At 36.6% G+C, this 21,829-nt stretch overlaps 1 protein-coding gene and 1 long non-coding RNA gene across 3 annotated transcripts in view; one reads left to right on the forward strand and one right to left on the reverse strand.

Moving 5' to 3' along the window:
• Positions 1-8,702: 8,702 nt before the first annotated feature.
• The window catches only part of LOC132132696 (protocadherin Fat 3-like), a 65,857-nt gene continuing 52,730 nt past the window's right edge, over positions 8,703-21,829 (reverse strand). The window contains exons 28-29 of the mRNA XM_059545179.1: positions 12,092-12,130; positions 8,703-9,397 (exon numbers count right to left, since the gene is read on the reverse strand). Coding sequence (XP_059401162.1) covers positions 8,817-9,397; positions 12,092-12,130 — 620 coding nt within the window. The 3' untranslated portion in view covers positions 8,703-8,816. The remainder of the gene's footprint in view (positions 9,398-12,091; positions 12,131-21,829) is intronic.
• Positions 15,366-18,075, forward strand: LOC132132421 (uncharacterized). 2 transcript variants are annotated; one of them, XR_009429036.1, is made up of 3 exons: positions 15,366-16,031; positions 17,714-17,855; positions 17,972-18,075. It is a non-coding gene; the product is annotated as an uncharacterized LOC132132421 (long non-coding RNA). The 2 variants fall into 2 exon arrangements; XR_009429035.1 differs by having other exon boundaries at positions 15,366-15,872; positions 15,961-16,031; positions 17,714-18,019.

Raw genomic sequence — 21,829 nt, forward strand, 5'->3', positions numbered from 1 at the left:
GAAACTATAGCAACCGTTGGCAAATGTATTTTCTCTAAGGATCATTATTAGGCGGCTGAAAGCAAAATATGTTCCATACTTCTATAACAGTAGCTATAGCTTATAATATTTAAGAAACATTTGTATAATAAAATGTTTAGTGAGAATGCAGAAATAGTACAAATCAATTTTGTTGTAGCAAATCTCACACTCACAAATACACTGATAGCTCTTTGTGAATAGTTCAGTTGGGTAATGAATGATAGCAATTTAATATGATTTTTTTTATATCCAAAAAAGCCTTTGTTGTTCTACTTTTACTTTAGTACTCCTTTACTTTTGAAAAGCTTGAATCATGAAAATCACAACATTTTCGGTATTATTCTTCTATTAAAGTGCCCCTATTATGTAATTTTTAAGGTTGCTAATATTGTTTTATGAGTCTCCTAAAACAGGTTTACATATATGCAAGGTCAAAAAACACTTTGTTTTCTCAGAAAAAAAGATTTAATTTGACCTCATTTCTAAATGATTCATAAACGACTAGGGCAAAGCAGTTCAAAGAATCAGTCTCTATAAACCCCTCCTTTCCGTGAGCCCTTACCGCTGTGGTTGGTCAGATAGCGCAGTTCTTTGTGATAGGTCCAGACCCGTAGAGAGATTGGGTCTGGATTGGTCTACCGCATGCAGCACGTAACTATGAGATGTGATAAAACAAATTTACTCTCACAGCGTAGGATACAGTGTCTTCTCGAAATGATGTTAACCACACAGAAATTTTTACTGTGTTTATGAGCAGGCAAGTTGACGAAGTAAAACGTGTTCAAATGTGTTACTTCGTGACATAGAGCCATAACACTTACCTGGGGAACACATAGCACCAGGATGCATTATGGGAAGTCTGCAGCTATGCAACCCCATATGCAACAAACGTCGCACTGTGTATTCTGACACCTTTCCATCTGAACCATCATTAACTTCTTGAGCAATTTGAGCTACAGTAGCTTGTCTGATAGATCGGACCATACGGGCAAGCCTTCACTCCCCATGTGCATCAGTGAGCCTCTCACCGGTTCACCACTGTTCCTTACTTGGACCACTTTTGATAGATACTGACCACTGCAGAACACGAACACCCACAAGAGCTGCACTTTTGGAGATGCTCTGACCCAGTCGTCTAGCAATCACAATTTTGCCCTTGTCAAACTCACTCAAATCCTTAGACTTGCCCATTTTTCCTGCTTCTTGCACATCAACTTTGAGGAAAAAATGTTCACTTGCTGCCTAATACATCCCACCCACAGGTGCCATGATGAAGAGATTAGAACAGACTTCTGTCCTCCTTGTTGAATCAGGCAAACTGATGAGAGTTTTTTGCAGTACAAAACCCGTAAATGAGGATTATAATTTGCATTATAGCATTTGAGATTCCATTGTCCTAAAGTCAATGTTTTTTTTTTAATAATGCCTAATGTAAGGTCTGTGGTTAACACAGATCAAGATATTATAATCTTTTTATCCTACATCATAAAATATTATGTGGTTTTAAAGATTTTAAATCTTGAAATAGGTGGAGTTCAAATGCCATCATGCTGAACATGTAAACTGATCTATAGTCCGCTTTAAAAGATTTGTAGTGTTTAGAATTCCACTTTGAAAAAATATTTTAACTTATTTAATTTGATTTTTTTTATTTTTATAATAAAGACAGAAAGCATTGTCAGTGACTGTATTTAGGCTGTAAAATTCATAAAGGTTACTGAGTTCAGTAATACTGGCCGTAAGCATGTGTAATTACTCCGCATTGATCTAAGCCTTCTCACCCATGGACACTCAGGTCTGTTGAGAATATCCTCAGGGTATTTTCTACATTCCCACTACAAAGTAGCGTAAAGACTTGAATTGAGACAGTTTGGCAAGTGGTATAGTCAAAGGAAACATGGGAAACTGGAAGAGTAGAAGAGATGTGTCTGAACTCTGCTCTATACTTCACAAGCTGTTAAAATAGAGAAAACAAGGCAGCGCTAACATATGAAATTCACAGGCATAACATATGAAGCAACTGTTTCTGCTGTGCTTTGCAACAGTGCCGTGCCTTTTAACTCAGCACAAGCATCTGTTGGAGTCTTTTTCACATTGTAATGTATTAATTAAGCATTGTATCGCATAAACACCAAGAGCTGGCTGCACTACTGTACCTACATTTTTTCAGTATAATCATCAATTGTTTATAAGCCCAACCCCTAGAGACTGATGAAATGCATTGGATGATAGGGATGATTAGACTCTGGCCGAATCACACTGGCACATGAATCTCCATCACTGCAGGAGATCGGATTAATGAGAAAACTGCTATAAAGGACTTTAACATAAGAGCAGAAAACATGTACTCTGATCCTATTTACATTAATCAAAAAATGAAAGACAGATTTTTTTTCCAAAGAGAATTTTATATCTCCTCATGCAAAGGCTGTTTTAAATGCATACAGGAGCTGTTCACACACTACACTGCTTTTCAGTTTCAATGTATGAATTGTTTTTGTGCTTTATATTGTTTTTCTATGTAAACAAATCACATGTAAACAAAATCTTTAGATCTTGCTTTTTTTTTTAATTCCACTTACTAGCATTTTGTGTTTTTGCATTCTACTATGCAGCTTTTCTATGCAAACGTGTTTGATGGCAATCATGATTTTTGCACATCTCATGATATAAAAATGCTGTAATTTAGTTAAAAGTATCTAGCCTTTGTGATTTTTTTATTCCATTACCCTTCTACTTGCATTTTTGCATTTCGCTATGCTGTTTCTCTATGTAAACTTGCTAGTCGGGCGTGTTTGACCGTTGTTCTTATGTTCTAAAAACATGGTACTTTACCATTTAAAACAATGCATCTCTAGACATCATAGAGTGTTTGTTCCATTCCGCACTTTTAAATCCAAAAATGTCTTCCGCGCATAAATGAGGCTCTATGCTGCATGCCTTTAAAGATATTGTTTGCCAAACTGTAAGGCAAATGAATTATCACTGAGTAAGCAATCCCATAGTTCACTGTGAGAAGCGTGGTGAACAAAGTGAGAGATTTGTGTCACTATAGTAGTCAAACTCTATTTTAAATCCAACTTCTAGGCACTTCATGTGAATTGCTTATAGTGTGTTCAAAATGAGTCTTATATGAAGTTCCATTTCAGCTAAGATGCTACCTGTAGGGAGTAGAAAGCAAGGTAGTTCACTATATTTTGGAATAGAGCCAAAGTGTTAGAAGTGAATTCAGATCTTGACCCTCACATTCCATGAGCTTAGAGCTGTCCTTCCTTTGAAGTAAACAGGAGCTTGTAGGAAATCCATGAGTGACACTAATAACCTGCCACTTATTTATAGATAGACTGACTAAATGGGGGGAAATGGGAAATTGGTGTCACAGACTCTCAATCATTGCAATGCAGTTCTTTTTTCCAATATCAATCCCAAACCTAGCTGTGAAGAGCAAGTCAGGACAACTGCTTTGTGAAAGGTAATGGGCTGCTAGTAAGTTTTGCTCTGCAATCTCCAGGCTTTTTGTCAAAACTGCTGTTCAGAAAATGCTGTTCACAAACAAGTGAATGCATACAGTACATCCTGTCATAGAACAGGACTATGCTTTACTGGACACATCTGGCCAATTTGCCAATAAAATTGATTGCAGGCTGTGCGTATACTAGTCTAAAATAAAATAAGCATTTGGGCTAATAAAATATGATTATGCTTGTAATAGGCAATTGCTATGTATTTTAGGTTGGTGATTTAAGGACACCAAGGAGTCTCATTTAGAGCATTCTGTTATTGATTTAAATTGGATTCGTTTGTATAGCTGAAGTTATTTACAAGCTGGAACATGGCTCCAAGCTAAAAGTCAATCATCAGGTTCAACAGACAGTGTGAAACAAATAATAAAATAACAATACAATCCAAACTAGCCTCAAGCGTGCCTTAATCCAGTAGATTATTTATTTTGACAAGGTGTGCTTAGTCTTTGCCCATGGAATTATTCATGATCTGATGATAATTTGAAACAAACCGATATTATGTAACACCATTTCCCAGTCTGAGCGCTTATAATGCAGCTTAAAAATAATCATTATCTTAAACTCTAACACAATATGAAATATCAGTTTATGCTTGTTTACTCTTCAGACATTTGGTAAGTTAACTACAGTTTATGACATACTGTAAGCTTAATGTTTTCTTGATTTTTGAATCTTGTTAAACAAAATGTACAAATCAATATTCAAGTAATTTTATTTCTTTTAGCAGTTATATTAAATATTCATCCACATACACAATACATTTAATGGAGCCAGAGATATGAGAAACATAACTGAATAGTTCACCTCCGAAATTCATTTGCTTCTGTGCAGCCTGCTCTAACAATCATATAGTAATTATCCTACCAATATAAACATTTACATTGACTTTGTCTTAAGTTTCCTCAAGTTTTGTTGTTGTTTTCTGAAATGTAGGAGAAACTTTTCCCAATTATCCCCTTATAACAATTTAAAATGTCTGAGAAGGCTTTTCTCTACACGCATCAGCAAAAGACAAAAAGGGAGCATTTGGCACAACTGAGCGCTCTGCAAACATGCCTGTGTTGTCTGCACGTCTCTGTTTCTGGCGTGTGGTGTTATAAGCTTGTGACGTATTCCAGCAGCATCTGTTCCAAAGCAGTGTGTTAAGCATTCACCGTGCCACAGTGCAAATGTGTATGTTTGTGTGTGTGTGTCTGAAGCAAAAGCAGATGTTTTGCGTGGAGATGAGGCCTGGTTAGTGTGTCTAATCTGGGTATTATTCAGTAGTTTATGTGGGTATAATCACCCCTAACTCTCTCGTCTCCCAGCAGAAACGGGAACAATAATCCAGCAGCTTTCCCACACCCCTTATATAACCAACTGTCTTTCTGTCAGTCCAGCCTGCTTACACTTGTTTTAAAAGTCAAAGGTAATAGTGCTGAAGGAGTGTGGATTCTCTAGTGGTTCAGTATACTTAAAGATGTAAACAGCAGTATTCAGAGGGATTAAGACCAGCTTTATTTCCCCTGAAATTATCCTCTTTGCTTTCTGCATTGCACATTTGATTTAGTGGAACTCGACTCAGCTGGGAGATTGTGTCAGTTTGACCTTGCAGATCCATTGTACTGTTCCTAAGCTTAATTACCCATCAGTCTTTAGTACTGGAATGTGATTGGCATAATTTTGGAAAGCAAGAGACAATGGAAAATAGTGCTAGCCTATTGAGAAAAGGTGGGAATGAAACACTTAACATTTTAATGAAGCAATTTTGAGAATTATTTGTGAATTTGCAAAATAAATTCTATTTGATTAAACAAAAGTATCCAACCCAACCTCATGAAAAATCCTTACTATTTTATGAGCCATGAACTGGGAATTGCAAGAATAAGTCAAAATTCTGAGTTTACACCTTGCAGAGTTGTTTTAAAAAACAACGTGAGAATTGGGAGATAAAAAAAAGTTGCAGTTATACTTTCATTTTTTTTATTCAGGGGTGGCAATGGGCTTCCATATACAGTAAATCAGTTCTGAATTACCTTGATAGTGTAGAAAGTATCACAGTGTGAATGCATATTCAGCTGGCCATCTAACCCATTTTTCTAACCCCCCACCTCCATCCCTATACATTTAACTAACTCGGGGCCACAGTAGTTCATGAATAAACAATACACTAAATATTTACACTGTGCTTTTGAACCGTATACTTTCAAACTTGAAAAGAAAAAGCATGCTCACTTATACATCCAGAACATAAAAGCACAGAAACACAGTGTTTACAAAACCTCATCTCTGATGAAACCAATGCATTCTTGGAGAAGACCCCGAACAACAAAGTGAAAAGGCACAGAAATGAAAGCATCATTATGTTTCGATCATATAAGCTGGATTCCTGGAACTTTGCCCGTAAACAAGCTTTGGATCATGCAATCGGATTATGTTGTCTCCTGTATAGTTGTCTCTTTAAATGCACAGATGCTGCATTTGGAAATTCTACAGTGTCTTAAATAGTTTGCGTTCAGCAAAAGTGGCCTTTTGTGCACTTCTTCCACAAAAGATGGAACACAAACAATGATGTAACTACTGTATAAAAAAACTGGAACATTGTGTATAATACCGTTATCTTCAACTGTACCCTTGTGGCTTTCTGTCATGCACAGGGAAGATTGTCTTGTGCAAAGATTTGTTTAGTTCATTATGCATGATATCTTCAGTCTAACTGTTCAATTAAGTGTCAATTAGGAGGATTTTAATAAGAGTAGAAATTTTCATTCAACTGAAAAATCACATAAATTTGCATAAATGAACTAGGAGAAAAGAAGCTTCTTTCTTTTTTTACACTGGACAAAAGCTTTTATTCATACATACAAGGTGATTTCTACACATTAAATGGACAATAATCACATTTATAAGTACAACACAGGCCATCAGAACCTCTGACCAACAAGTTCATCCTGAAAACCTAATTAAAATAATCAGATTTTATTGCTTTAATAAAATATTATCTGGTTTGTTTACACAAACAAACTAAATATAAAAATAAAATAAAACTTTCCTCATATTATTTTCCTATTTGGGTATGGACTCTACAAAAGGCGCTATAATAAATTAAATAATACAAATAATAATAATTCCATAAGTCTATGCATGACTAAAATGAGGTAGTAAAAATATCCAAAATATTTTCAAGGACACACAAAACAATATTTATTTCATAATCTAAGAAAATCTTTATATTTCTATTTTTTTATTTTTATACTGTATATATTATTTGGGCAATTGCTACTGGGGATGAAGGAAAACAGATACAATAAGCATAAAAAAAAATTCAGATTCAGATTCAGAAAAAAATCCCATTTCTAGCCAAAATCTAATAGCAACCTTAATGAGAACTTTTTTCTTGTTCAAAAAGCCTATATGCTTCAACATACAGTATGTCTCTAACATCCTAAACAATTAACAGATGTTATTGAAGTGTCAAAGTTACTCCCTCCTAAACTAAATAAAAATCACAAATACAGCACCATAAACAGCAAAACACTAAAATGCCAGGTGTGCGATGAGTGAATAATATGTACTTGTCATGTCTACAAACAGCTCTACTTAAACAGCTCTTTGTAAAGAGCTCTTCATAAAGAGCTCTTTATTTATATAAATTGCACCTGTGTGCTTTCATTCCTGGAATCATTTTGATTATGCATACATTAGAGCCTTATAAACCTTAAAGCTTCAACAAAAATGTAATTACATGGTCTTGTTTTTCTCTACAGCTTCTATATAGTCCATGGAATAAAACCAGTTACCTTTCTACTTCCAACTGTTGTAATGGCAAAACACTGGCTGTCCAAGGGCAAACCTGGAAGATTTGGTCCTCCTTGGTCATAAATATAAGCAGTTCTTAACCTTCTTGACTCCAAGGCCACCCATTGTCCATAGGAATTTTCAAATTTTCAGAGGTCCACAGCAATTTTGTAATTTTCTAATTTTCAAAGGCCCTTACTTTTTTTTTTTTTACTATGTTTTATCAAATTAAGTCTTTATATCCAGCTTTTTTAAATTGTTTTACTCAATTTCTACCTGATAAATAAATATTTTATAGCATTTTAAGCATTTACTAATGTCCATCAATTTAGTATTCCACGTCTTGAAATGACACTTTTTAAAAAACCCTCATAAATTCATGTTTTCCAAGACTGTAGGAATCCTGTTTTTACAATTAAAAAAAAGATGTTGAGGGGGGAGTCAAAAAACAATATCTTCATTTTAAATATTTTCAATTCCTCTTGAGGCCCCCTTGGCAAGTTTTCAGAAGCCCCTTAGTGAGCCCCAGCCTCCTGGTTGAGAACCACTGCTGTATATGTAATCAATAAAATATGTGATTTCTCAATAAACAGTAGCATACCTACACAAACCTGTTTTTCAGATGCATCCATGGGAAAGTAATAATGTTAACAATGTCCTCTCGCATGTCTAATAAAGGCATAGTTCAACCAAAAATGACATTTTACTCACTTTCACATCATTCCAAACCTGTATGACTTTCTTCAGTAAAACACAAAGGAAAATTTAATGTCTAAAATGTCATTCTTCGAAATAAAATCAATGGGATCCATTGAATTTTGGACCTCCAATCCAATTGTTTTGGACCTCATTTACTCAGGCCCCATTTACACTAGTGCGTTTTCTTTTTAAAACACTTAACTTTTGTTACGGTTATGGTATCGTTTACACTACTCCAGCATTTTCCACGTTCGAAAACTGAGACTTTTGAAAACGCAGCTGACCCCGTTTTAGTTTGAAAACTCTGAGGTTGCATTTCATTGTAAACAGACCAAAACGGAGACTTTCGAAAATGACAATGGCATGGCTGCCCATGTGATCTCTACATATCCTTGATGAGCATGTAACCATATCATGAACAGTAATCATGCTCATTGTTGAACATGTCAGTGACTAGCAACCGACTTCTTGTTTACACTTTTAAGCGCATGCCAAGTGTGCATGAATGGTCACGTGACATGCATTTTCGGTTATGTAGTGTAGACGGAGATTGTTTCTGAAACGCCAGTGTAAATGCGGTTTCAAATGAAAACTTTGTATGGAGAAAAACTGTTGAAGAATAATGAATAACATATAAATAAAAATGAAGAATAACACTAGTGTACAGTATGACTGTGGCTGTGAGAGTACTGACGTTTCCATTCCCGACAGATCAGCACACTTGTTCAGGCCCAGTCCTCAGTTGCATGATCACATGCATTCACTATAATTAAGGACTTTTTGTCCTGTTAATGGTCAATAATACTCTCTCATTCTGGACAAAGATGTCTTTGGGCTCTGACTATGCAAGCGTTGAGCCCGAAGCGAAATTCTGCCCAGTCTGTCGATCTCCTGCTGGCTGCTGAAAGGGTGTGTGACCTCCCAGACATGTGGACGCTCCTCCCAGTCCAGTAAGGGAGGGTGAGAGAGAAGGTACTGGCTGGAGTGATGATAGAGGGGTCTGGATCGGCCCTCTCTAAAACCCAGAGGGTGAACATTATCATTGTCATAGTGATCTGGGTTACCGTATTCTTCATAAACAGGCGAGTTGTCATCATCCAGCGTTAGAGATGTGCGGAAATCGTTTGGGCCCTGGTTTTGTCGTAATGGGTAGCCAGTCTGCAGTGACAGGGTGCTGCCATCCAACCGGACACTGCCGCCCAGGCGGGTCAGGGTGCCACCCAGGCGGGTCAGGGTGCCACCTAGCCGTGTAGGGGTCAGGGGAGGTGGGGGAGCAGGAAGGGGTGGAGGTGGTGGTGTAGGGGTCCAGTCTCGAGGTGGTGATTCCAGTCCTGGGAGACGCGTGTCAAGCCTTTCTGTTGTTTGCCATTGGTAGGCTGGAAAATAGATGCAGAGTATCAAAAAAAGTGTCTGAGCATATGCAACTTTCTTTATATTCAAATTTATATATGCCACATGTAAATTCAAGAGGCATTTATTAGTCATTTGCATAGTTAACACTGGGGAAAACTGGGCATTGAAATGCTTGTGACGAGGCTCAGACATACAGTGACAATAACAAGACATAAGACATAGACGTACGTGGAGAGCACTGAGGTTCTTGAGTGACTACAGTGCCCATAGACAGAAGGACATGGACAGAGCATCATATGCACATAAGTGGAAGTAACAGGTACAATAAAGGTAATCAGTGTTAAGAGTTATAGTGTTCATAAGTAGTCCTGAGGTAATATTATCATTACTGGGGTAGAACGGTGTCTAAAATGTCATTGTAGGGTGACGTAGAGCTACATGGAGGAAATTAAAGTGGCAGTGCAGATGCAATAAATAAACTTAAGAACAGCACACATTCAGATGTCTTCCTGAGTAACTAGAGTGTCACAGAGTAACATGAAGGAATAGAAAAAGGTGGCAGTGCAAGTAAAATGAAAGTAAACATAAGAGCAGCATGTATTCCATTTTTTTTTTTTTTTTTTAGATGGAGGACAGCTGATTGTTAAGTAGTCTGATGGCTTGAAGTTGGAGCTGTTCTTCAGTCTGGTTGTCCGTGATCAGATGGATCGGAAGCGTCTGCCAGATGGCAGTGTGGCAAACAGGTGATGAACAGGGTGAGTGCGGTCCATGATGATGCTGCGAGCCTTTCTCAAGCAGCGAGTCTGATAGATGTCCTGTAAGGCTGGGAGTTTATGTCCAATGATGAGCTCTGCTGTTCTCACCACTCCCTGAAGAGCTTTGCGGTCCAAAGAGCAGTTGCCATACCATACAGTGATGCAGCTGGTTAGAATGCTCTCAATAGTGCAGCGGTAGAAGTTTGACATGATGTTAGAGGAGATGCCAAACCCTTTCAGGCTCCGCAGGAAGTAGAGACGCTGACGGGCTGTTCTCACTATGGTCTCTGAATGAAGGCCTTAGGAAAGATCCTCAGAGATGTGAATGCCAAGGAACTTGTAGCTCTTAACTGTCTCTACTATCTCTTCATTGATGTGAATGGGAACGGGACCCTCTCTCTGTGACTTCCTGTAGTCCACAATCATCTCGTTGGTCTTGCTGACGTTTAGAGAGAGATTGTTATCAGCACACCATGCTGTGAGTGCATTAACCTCATCTCTGTAGGATGTCTCATCCCCATTAGTGATGAGTCCTAGGATAGTAGTATAGTCAGCAAATTTGATGATGATGTTGGAGCTATGCTTAGCAGAGCAGTCATATTGTGAACAGAGAGTACAAGAGAGGACTGAGTACACATCCCTGTGGGGCACCAGTGCTGAGTGTAAGTGAGGATTGCCAGTTCTAACCACCTGGGGTCTGCCGGTCAGGAAGTCCAGGACCCAGTTACATAAGTGACTGTTAAGACCCAGATTTTTTAGTTTGGCTATAAGTTTGGTAGGGATGATGGTGTTAAATGCAGAGCTGTAATCAACGAACAGCATCCGCTCATAGGTGTCTCTTCCCTCCAAGTTTTCTAGTGCAGAGTGTATGGCCATTGCAATGGTGTCATCAGTGGATCTGTTAGAACGGTAAGCAAATTGTAATGGGTCCAAGGTGTCAGGAAGAGAGGAGCAGATGTGGGATTTGACTAGCCGTTCGAAGCACTTCATGATGACTGATGTCAGTGCTACAAGGCGGTAGTCATTCAGGCAGGAGACAGTTGTTTTATTGGGAACAGGGATGATGGTGGTTTGCTTGAAGCATGGGGATCACATTAAGTCTCAAGGAGAGGTTGAAGATGTTTGTTGAAGACATCTACTAACTGGACAGCGCAGGCCCTCACGACATGTTCATGTATGCCATCTGGACCTGGAGCTTTGCGGCTGTTACTTTATGTATGATTTTATGTATGATTTATATATTTAAAAAAGTACATTTTCAGCAGCCATTACACTAGTCTTCATAAATCACATGATCTTTCAGAAATCATTCTATCATCACCCCCCCCCCCACACACACACATATTGAACACTGAGCTTATACTTGAGATGATCTCAAACGAGCTTTAAATAAAAAAATACTAAAATAAAAAAATGTTTTATTATTATGAAAAATATATTATATATATATATATATATATATATATATATATATATATATATATATATATATATATATATATATATACACACATACATACATACATATATATATATATATATATTACTTTTTTTCATTCGTTTGGATATGAGCTATTATCAAATCTGTATTTTAGTACAGTGAATGAAGATATAAGCTCTTACAATTTCTAAAATATTCTTTGACGAATTCCACACAAATCTCATCCTCACAATTGAGGTGTGGGCTTGCTGTGCAAAGACATAAAATGGAAAATGTTTCAGGCAGAGTTTTTTAATGACTTATGAGATGAAAACAAACAACAAAGAGCCAAATCAAAAACAAAACAGTCAGAACAATAAACTTGTTCGTGCTTAGTGAAATATTAATGATGGAATATTTTAGTCCGGGATGCATGTAAAGGTTTATAAATTTGTCTGACCAAGTGAAAAAGAGAGAAAGATATCAAAGTAAAATAGAAAAAAAAAAAAAAAAAAATAAATAAATAAATAAAGTGGACTCACAGGTGGTACTGTGAGGCTGCACGTCACCCTGACCTGCAACTGTCAGGAGAAGAGGAAAACACATGACGTATCACTGCGTATCACTGCTTATGTTTAATTACTAGATTTAATTATATCGCATGGAATCGATCTTACTGCTATAGATATCGTACCTCAATGTGATGATATTACAGACCATTTCCTTGTATCGTGCATGCTGCATATCACTGATATTAACTATATGTCTCAGCGTTACCGTCTGGGCAGAACTATTGTTCCAGTCACCAAAGACAGATTCGCAAATAACCTGCCTGATCTATCTCAACTGCTATTTGTACCCAAAAATACACATGAATTAGACGAAATGACTGACAACATGGGCACTATTTTCTCTAATACATTAGAAGCTGTTGCCCCCATCAAATTGAAAAAGGTTAGAGAAAAACGTACTGTGCCATGGTATAACAGTAATACTCACTCTCTCAAGAAAGTAACTCGTAGTCTTGAACGCAAATGGAGAAAAACTAACTTGGAAGTTTTTAGAATTACATGGAAATACAGTATGTCCAGCTATAGAGAGGCTCTAAAAATTGCTAGGGCAGAGCATATCCACAAACTCATAGAAAATAACCAAAACAATCCAAGGTTTTTATTTAGCACAGTGGCTAAATTAACAAATTACCAGACGCCACCTGATTCAAATATTCCACCAACGTTAAATAGTAATGACTTTATGAATTTATTCACTGATAAAATAGATAACATTAGAAATACAATAGCGAATGTAGATTCTACAGCGTCTAACACTTCAGTTTCATCCATCGCAACCAAAGATAAACTGCAGTGCTTTACAAATATAGGACAGGAAGAGCTAAATAAACGTATCACTGTATCTAAACCAACAACATGTTTATTAGATCCTGTACCCACTAAATTACTGAAAGAGTTGTTACATGTAGCCGAAGAACCGCTTCTCAATATTATTAACTCGTCGTTATCTTTAGGTCACATCCCAAAACCATTCAAGCTGGCGGTTATTAAGCCTCTTATTAAGAAACCAAAACTAGATCCTAGTTAACTGGCAAATTATAGGCCTATTTCAAATCTTCCATTTATGTCTAAAATTTTAGAAAAAATTGTGTCTGCTCAATTGAGCACAAAAATGATTTGTATGAAGAATTTCAGTCAGGTTTCAGGCCCCACCATAGCACAGAAACTGCACTTGTTAAAATTACAAATGACCTGCTTCTTGCGTCAGATCAAGGCTGCATCTCATTTCTAGTTTTACTTGATCTTAGTGCTGCGTTCGACACCATAGATCATGACATACTCATAGATCGATTACAAAACTATGCAGGTATTCAAGGGCAGGCTCTAAGATGGTTTAGATCCTACCTGTCCGATCGCTACCATTTTGTTTACTTAAATGGGGAATCATCTCATTTATCATCAGTAAAATATGGAGTGCCACAAGGATCCGTCCTAGGTCCCCTTCTATTTTCAATATACATGTTGCCCCTTGGTAATATTATTAGAAAATACGGAATTAGCTTCCACTGTTATGCTGATGATACTCAGCTATATATCTCAACGAGACAAGATTAAACCTCTAAATTATCTAAGCTAACAGAGTGTGTTAAAAATGTAAAAGATTGGATGACCAATAATTTTCTCCAATTAAATTCGGATAAGACAGAGATATTAATTATTGGACCAAAAAACACTACACAGAATCGTGTAGATTACAATCAATGCAAATTAATGCAACTAGACGGATGTACTGTTACTTCTTCTACAGTCAAAAATCTGGGTGTTATATTAGACAGCAACTTGTCTTTTGAAAATCATATTTCCCATGTTACAAAAACTGCATTCTTCCATCTTAGAAACATTGCCAAGCTACGAAACATGTTGTCTGTTTCTGATGCAGAAAAGCTAGTTCATGCATTCATGACCTCTAGACTGGACTATTGTAATGCACTTCTAGATGGTTGTTCTGCTTCTTCAATAAACAAGCTACAGGTAGTCCAAAATGAAGCGGCTAGAGTCCTTACCAGGTCAAGAAAATATGATCATACTACCCCAATTTTACAGTCTCTGCACTGGCTACCTATTAAGTTCCGTATCAGTTACAAATTATCATTACTTACCTATAAGGCCCTAAATGGTTTAGCTCCTGCGTACCTAACTAGTCTTCTACCACGCTACAATCCATCAAAACGCTGGACTTTTAGTAGTTCCTAGGATAGCAAAGTCCACTAAAGGAGGTAGAGCTTTTCCACATTTGGCTCCCAAACTCTGGAAAAGCCTTCCTGATAATGTTCGTGGTTCAGACACACTCTCTCTGTTTAAATCTAGATTAAAAACGCATCTCTTTCGCCAAGCATTTGAATAATGTATCTTAAATTGTGAGTATAGTTGTATCTGGTCAAATGTGCATTCTTATTCTTTAGCTTGGGTTAAACTAATTAATTTTACTTTGTTGGAACACCAGCTATGCTAATGATGTCTCTATTTGTTTCTATGTTTTGCCACGGGATGTAACTAGGATTTACACAAGCTCCAGTCTGGATCCAGAACACCTGAGAAGAAATGATGCTGACCCTCAGAGGACCCCAGATGATGCTAACCCTGAATCAACAAAAGAAACAACAAATATTGCTACAAGTGTGACTGAATCATATAATAATTATTAATTATTAATAATATTAATAATGTTCATCATCTGGCTGACTACAACTTGTATAAATTTTTCTACAAATCCTGTCATATGTGCACAAACTGATAGTCACCACTTATAAGCTATTACTAAATATTGTAGAAACATAATTTTCTGTAAAGTTGCTTTGTAACGATTTGTATTGTAAAAAGCGCTATACAAATAAACTTGTATTGAATTGAATGTTTATCTAGTTTATTCATTTATATATCCTGAGCAATTATCTGGAAAAAATAAGATAATGAACCCTCATTCTTTAAACAACCCATATTGATTCTATGGAAACCAGGAGATGGCGTTTCTAAGACACGGCGTGGCAGGAGCCATTCTTAGAACTAAAATAAAGCGACCTAGTTTTTATACATTTAATGAGTTTAGTTCCCTGATCAACTTTACTGCGCTTCTTATTAATTTTTACAAGTCGAAATATATGCAGAGATATTTGATCTTCGGATATATGTTTGCCCTACTTTACGCTTCTGTTCAGTGTTGTTAGACTACTCGTGCACATAATAACGAGACCCAGTCGCTAGTTTGTCTAAGTAGACTGGGTCAGTTTGCTAAGTATTCGAGTAACCCCAGAGTGCAGTCTGGACGATGGGGCGGGGCGACACTTCTAGGCCCCGCCCATATTTGTTTTCCCCGCCTTTGACATTTTGATCCGAGCCAGCAGGGGGCAGTTTGCGTTGAAATAAACAGAACGGTGGCAACTGCAGCAGCAGAGTAATAACGCTATTCCACGTTGATTGCATGAGGTGAGTAAAAGTGGTTGTGTAAATATCTTATAATATTAAATGCGATGTTCGATCATTTATTTATCCATTGTACGTTCAATTTGAATAATTATTGTTAATAATTGTTATAAATTGCTCATTTTATTGTTCTTTGTGGATTGTAACAGTACACTCTGTACATGGCTTTAGTTCTTAGGTTTGATTTTACAGAGGTATGCCATTACATTTGTCAAGTTATTTGAACAGACATGCATGATTATTGTGTGTATATTATTATTATTATTTTTCAGGATGACATGATCAGGAGGTGGTGGTGTTCTGTTCTCCTGGACAGCTTCACTCCGCAAATGTATGTAGCTGTTTGAATGTTGCTACATGAAACATTACTCTGTACTATATCTAGCAATATACCTACCTCTTGACATTTGTTCTTTTAGAGCTCAACCACTGAGGGGAGGAACTTCACCATTCAAAAGACAGTGTCTTCAGGCAGAGTCCAGCAAAGCAGGTTATTTGTGCACATACATTCATTAAGAACTAATCATTACATGTGTGTACATACAGAGGTATTTTAGTTATTACAGCTACATAGTTGTTCAGATATGAAATTGGGATTATGTACAAGTACTATATTGGTCAACACCGTGGATTATTTCATATATAGCTATCAGTTAACATCAGCATCAAAGACATTTAAAAACATTTCATCTTAATTCATTTTCAGACAGCAGCGAGTGTTTTAAATAACTTCTGTTTGCGATCTAATGTGGATTTTGTTCACCATATAAGACAGAAATATTTATATTCAATGTAAAAGATCTTCATGTGGATCATGCAAACAAATATATACAAATATCTCACTGGATTATTACAAATAATGGCAAAATGAATGTGTGGAAATGTAAACCAATATATCCTACTGACACACTACAGCAAAAGATATAAATAATTGGCTTAAAACTATTTTTTTCAATGTGAAAATACTAACACGCCTAATACTTCTGCACAGTACTGTATATATTAACATTTTATTAGTGGTATTATAAAAGAATGAGTATGCAGTTGTGACAACAATCTATAGAGTTTGTTTAAAGCAAGGTTTTCTGTAGTCAGTGTTTATATAATGTTTAATAACTTTTATATACATGTATAAATAAACCTATGTATGTTTTTGATTCAACAGCTTCCCCTGTCTTTAATAATAATAATCTTTATTAGATTAAATGTACCCACTAAAAAACAACAACAACACTTGTTTTAGCTTGCAGTGCCTGGCAGAAACAGTAAAAACTACGAAAAACTTTAGGGCACTTTAATTCTAATGAGTAGATCAGACAATGTACTATTTTACTGTTTAAAATACAAGATATAAGTATGCATAATGTAAATTTAAATTAGCATGATCTGAATATGGGCATTCAATTAAATGTATTTAGTTTTAGGGACTTGTTGTGGGGGATTTGTTAGTAATAATAGTAATAATAAATAGTACTAATAGTTTGTTAATAATACGTTTTGTTATTGTTGTATTTGTTACAGGTACCATTTCTCCTTGACCATTATTTCTACATTAATATTTGTATGACACACTGTTATCCATGTTTTCAAACATTCATTGTCTACCAAGTTCAATTTACAATGCGTTATCCAAGCTGTACAGATATCTTTCACATTTTAATTATTGTTATGATGACGTGAGAGATAGTCTTTAGTGCTTATAATGGTTTTGCTATCCTTGTGTAAGGGAATTTATGATGTGATTTAGACCTGTGACAGCCATAATGGGGTACCTGAGTCATGAGAGGATAAAACTCTTATCTTAAAGATATAGCACCATATTAAATAAATAAAGACAGTCTAAAAGCACACCAAACACTGTGCATATAGCATATAGTGCATGTTAACAGCATAGTGTACAGTGTTCATCACCTTCATCATCATCACCTCCTGCTAGCTGATGGCCATTTACAAAAGAAATACCTCTCCAATGTCAAACTCTATTAAAATTCTATAAGTTCCAATGCAAAGAGCACAGTATTACATTTGCAACCATTTTCAAGGAATAAGGCAGATTAACAAAACTATGCACGTTATTTATAGTCAAAATACATCCTGAAGCATGCCTAAAAAAATAAGCACATTAAAAAATCAAGACAAAAAGAAATCCTTTTTTCCCCCTTGATTCAACAGCTTCCCCTGGAAATCCTCAGGGAAGTTATTTTGTCAGCGGGTGACTCTGCATATTTGACTCTTTCTCTGGTTTGCAGATGGTTTAGGGATGTGGTCACTCAAGAAGTTTTCCGGAAAGCAGCACACTTTGCCTGGCTAGACAGTAAGATTTCCCCCTGTTTAATGCTCATTCTCCAATTGAACTTTGTAGTATGAGGCTGTTAAACTTTTTATTATTATTATTATTATCTTTCCTGTATTTTGTCTTTACACTATAAGTTGTGGCCAACTGGAAGAATTGTCCTCCTGTCTACCAGAACGAGTTCAGACGGATGAACAGCATCAGGGAATGCTTGCAATGCAGAGCCCTTTTCAAGTTTAACCCACCAGGGTACAGGGAAGAGGACGGCGTGGTGATCTTCTGGGCTTTTGTTCACAGGATTTGGTTCCAAGGACTGTTTTTTTTTTTGCGGCATGAAACACATTTGTGTGTTCATTGAAGGGAAATAGAGAATGAACTGAGATCAACTGGTTTAATGTATTAATTGATGTCATTTAAAGTGCAGTGTATAATGTTTTAATAAAAAAGCTATGGCAAACATGTGCATGACAACAGGTTTCAGCCATTTACATCAGTCTATCATTCTTTAAGGTTTCTCATATTTGATGGTAACATCATTTGCTATGCATTGCTCATAATGAATTCTTAATTTAGTTGTGACCATTCGGTGTAATTTTTCAATTACCAATGATTTTGATAAACAATGAAGTGTTTAAAGGGGTGATTAAATGTATTATGTTTTTATATAGAAGCGGGTAACTAAATAAATTCAGGATTAATGAGGTTTTCAGTAGTGCAGTTCAGAAAACAAATAACAGAAAGTGACGAGTGTTTTTGGGCAAGTTCTTTAGAACCTGTATAGTTCCTTCCTTGCAAAAAGTAACCATGGATTTATTGTATTAAAAATATTTGTTGGCATATTAATTACCATGAGCTGTAATTATAAAAACACCATAGTTTAACTAGTTTTTGTAGCAGAACCATGGTAGATTTTCGTAGGGGCTAAGGGAATGTTCAGTTTGTTATTGGAGACGTTCAGAGACTGGTGACAATTTGTTACACACACACACACACACATACATATATATATATATATATATATATATATATATATATATATATATACAGAGGTGGGTAGTAACGAGTTACATTTACTTCGTTACATTTACTTGAGTAATTTTTTGAGGTAACGAATACTTTTCGGAGTATATTTAAAGATGGGTACTTTATACTCTTACTTGAGTAAATTTTTGGGGAAAAATCTGTACTTTTACTTCGTTACTGTGGGCGACGCTCCTCTCGTTACTTTATCTTAATGCAATAAATGTTATAATGCTTCAGTTTATTCCAAACGCGCCGTCTACTTTTCTCTGGGCAATGAGCGATGCCCATTCGCGAATGATTCATTCTTTTGAGTCAATTCTGTTCAAAGGCTTGATCAAACCAATTGGCAAACGAGTGAATTGGTTCATGAATCAGTTTGAATGAGTCGTTCAGTTCCCTGCCGCACGCGCTGAGCGTCTGAAGTGGTTCACTCGGAGTTGTAACGTTTAAGAACAGAAAGAGCGTTGAAAACGTGGCTGGAACTGCACTGAATTGAAATCTGCAAAGGTTATTATTTGCTAGCGATGGAGATCCTTATTAGATGAACACCGCGTGTGCTGTCTACTGTTTAACAGGTAATAACTTGGGCTACATTCGATTACAGTACACGATACCACTGTGACATTAGTTTGTTGTACGTGTGTGGCTTATAACAGAGGGGAGTCAAGTTGAATGCAGCTTCCAAAAGACAAAAAATAGCCGATTAAGATTTTATTCATTTTAATACAATCACACTGGTGCAAGTACGTTCAGCGAGTCATATTATCAGCTGCTAAATTCAGATCTGTGATTGCTTGCTGGCGCTTAGCCAGAGATAGATGCTTTATACAGCGCTGCGCATTACAAATCACACATGATTCTTTTGAGCTTATTAAAGCATTGGCCAATCAGAGGCGTTCAGATGAGTCATCGCTAAAATGCCGGTGCTTCCTTCACTCGCTCACTGACTGAATACCTCTTTCTGGCGAATTCTCTCGCAGGAACAACAAAGTGCAGATGTGTGTACGAATCTTTAATTAAGATATTGATTTCACAGTGTTAACAGTTTCAGTGATTTTAATGGGAGTTTCTGAGAGTGATTGAAATCTAGACTGTCAGTGAAAATTATCTTTAATAATGTAAATGTTATTTGCATTAACTTTCAATGTTAAATTCACATTTAATATAAAGTCAGTCATATTAAAAATATGTTATGGCATGACACCTATATCTGTTACTTAAGTAAACAGACAGGGTTTTATAATAAATTACATAAATTGGAGTAAAGGCTGATGAAATATATACATTTATACACGCACACATACATTACATACATTTTATCTATATATCTAAATAAAAATAGGCTCAGTATATATGACCCAAAGTAACTAGTAACTAACTACTTGAGTAGATTTTTTATCCGATACTCTTTTACTCTTACTCAAGTCTTATTCAAGACTAGTACTTTTACTTTTACTTGAATAAATATTTCTAGAAGTACTTTTACTTTTACTTGAGTACAGTTTTTGGGTACTCTACCCACCTCTGTATATATATATATATATATATATATATATATATATATATATATATACGTATATATCATTTGAATATATAAATCAAGGTACTCCATGACTATCTACATAACCATACTTCGCATTATATTGCCGTGTCATTTTCAAAAACCAGCGAGTAATGCTGAGGTAGCGTCTACAACCGTTGAGGGAGTAATTGTAAATTAGACCATTTATTTCTGTTCTGTTCGTCGTAATCCAAAACTCTTTGCATTTATACGGGATGTTGTGGAAACGCAACAATAAATGCAAAAACACAACATTTATATTCGCTTTTTAATTTATATTAAAAGTGTATTCATCTGAGTGTCTACTTCCGCATTCCAATCCTGCTCACAGTGTCATAATTCTTTATACCAATAAGCTGTAAAATCGTCACTCATCTGTACACCAATAAGCTCATCTTAATCATAAACCAATAACCGCTGAGGTGGGCGGGGCAACACGTGTCGCTCCGCCCCAACGTGTCGCCCCGCCCCATCGTCCAGACTGCACTCTGGGCTACTACAAGAATTCCGTTGTCTTAAAACACGGAAAAGCGTTAACACCATCTGTATCGAGAAGTCCCGCACGTGAGAGATCTACGCGGCCTGAGAGAAAGGTATTGCTTTACCTGATAACGACGCTTCTCCTTGCTGGTGATTTTCAACTCAGCACAGGCCCCGGCGACACTGGATGTGCTCAGCGCGTTGTTTCGCCGGTATGTGTTGGTGATTTGCCTGGGCTTTCTGCGACAGCTGGCGGTCATCGAGCCAGGGTTGAATACGGCTGGGAGGCGCAGTCGGAATGTCGCCGTGTGTCAGCTGGCAAGCATTGTAAGATGGTGTATTCCCGGTCGGTTGCTGGTCTTCAGGCTGGGCCCGGGGCTGGCTATGGTCCAAGTGTAACTGTATCGACTGGTCATTGTGCTTTGGCCGGAGCTACATCGACTCACCATCATGGAACGGCCGGTGAGAGGCATCGGAAACTGCATTACTTTCAAACTGTGAACCATTCTAAAGTAATCTGGGACCACGGGTCAAAACCGAAGGGTATTTTAGGAGGACATTTAAATATCCTAAGTGTGTCATCAAAACATGAACAAATTGAAAATCTACTTTTGGACTTAAATCTAGATTTCTTGTGTTTGTCTGAAACGTGGTTAACTAAAACTTCTCTTAGCGCTGCTTTGGCAATGCCTGGGTATAAATATTACAGACAGGATAGGAAAATTGGTAAAGGGGGAGGGCTTCTTATTTATGTTAAAGATTATTTGACAAGTAAACAAGTCCATCTTGAGTGTTCTAATGAATTTGAATGTATCGCTGTTTTAATTACACTATCTCCGCAAATGTCTTTTATTATAGTTGCAGTGTATAGACCGCCCTCATCCGATATCTCATTCTATGATCATTTAAAAAACCTCTTTAAAGAAGTGGA

The sequence above is a fragment of the Carassius carassius genome, chromosome 49 (assembly GCF_963082965.1).
Source record: "Carassius carassius chromosome 49, fCarCar2.1, whole genome shotgun sequence".
NCBI classification, from domain to species: domain Eukaryota; kingdom Metazoa; phylum Chordata; class Actinopteri; order Cypriniformes; family Cyprinidae; genus Carassius; species Carassius carassius.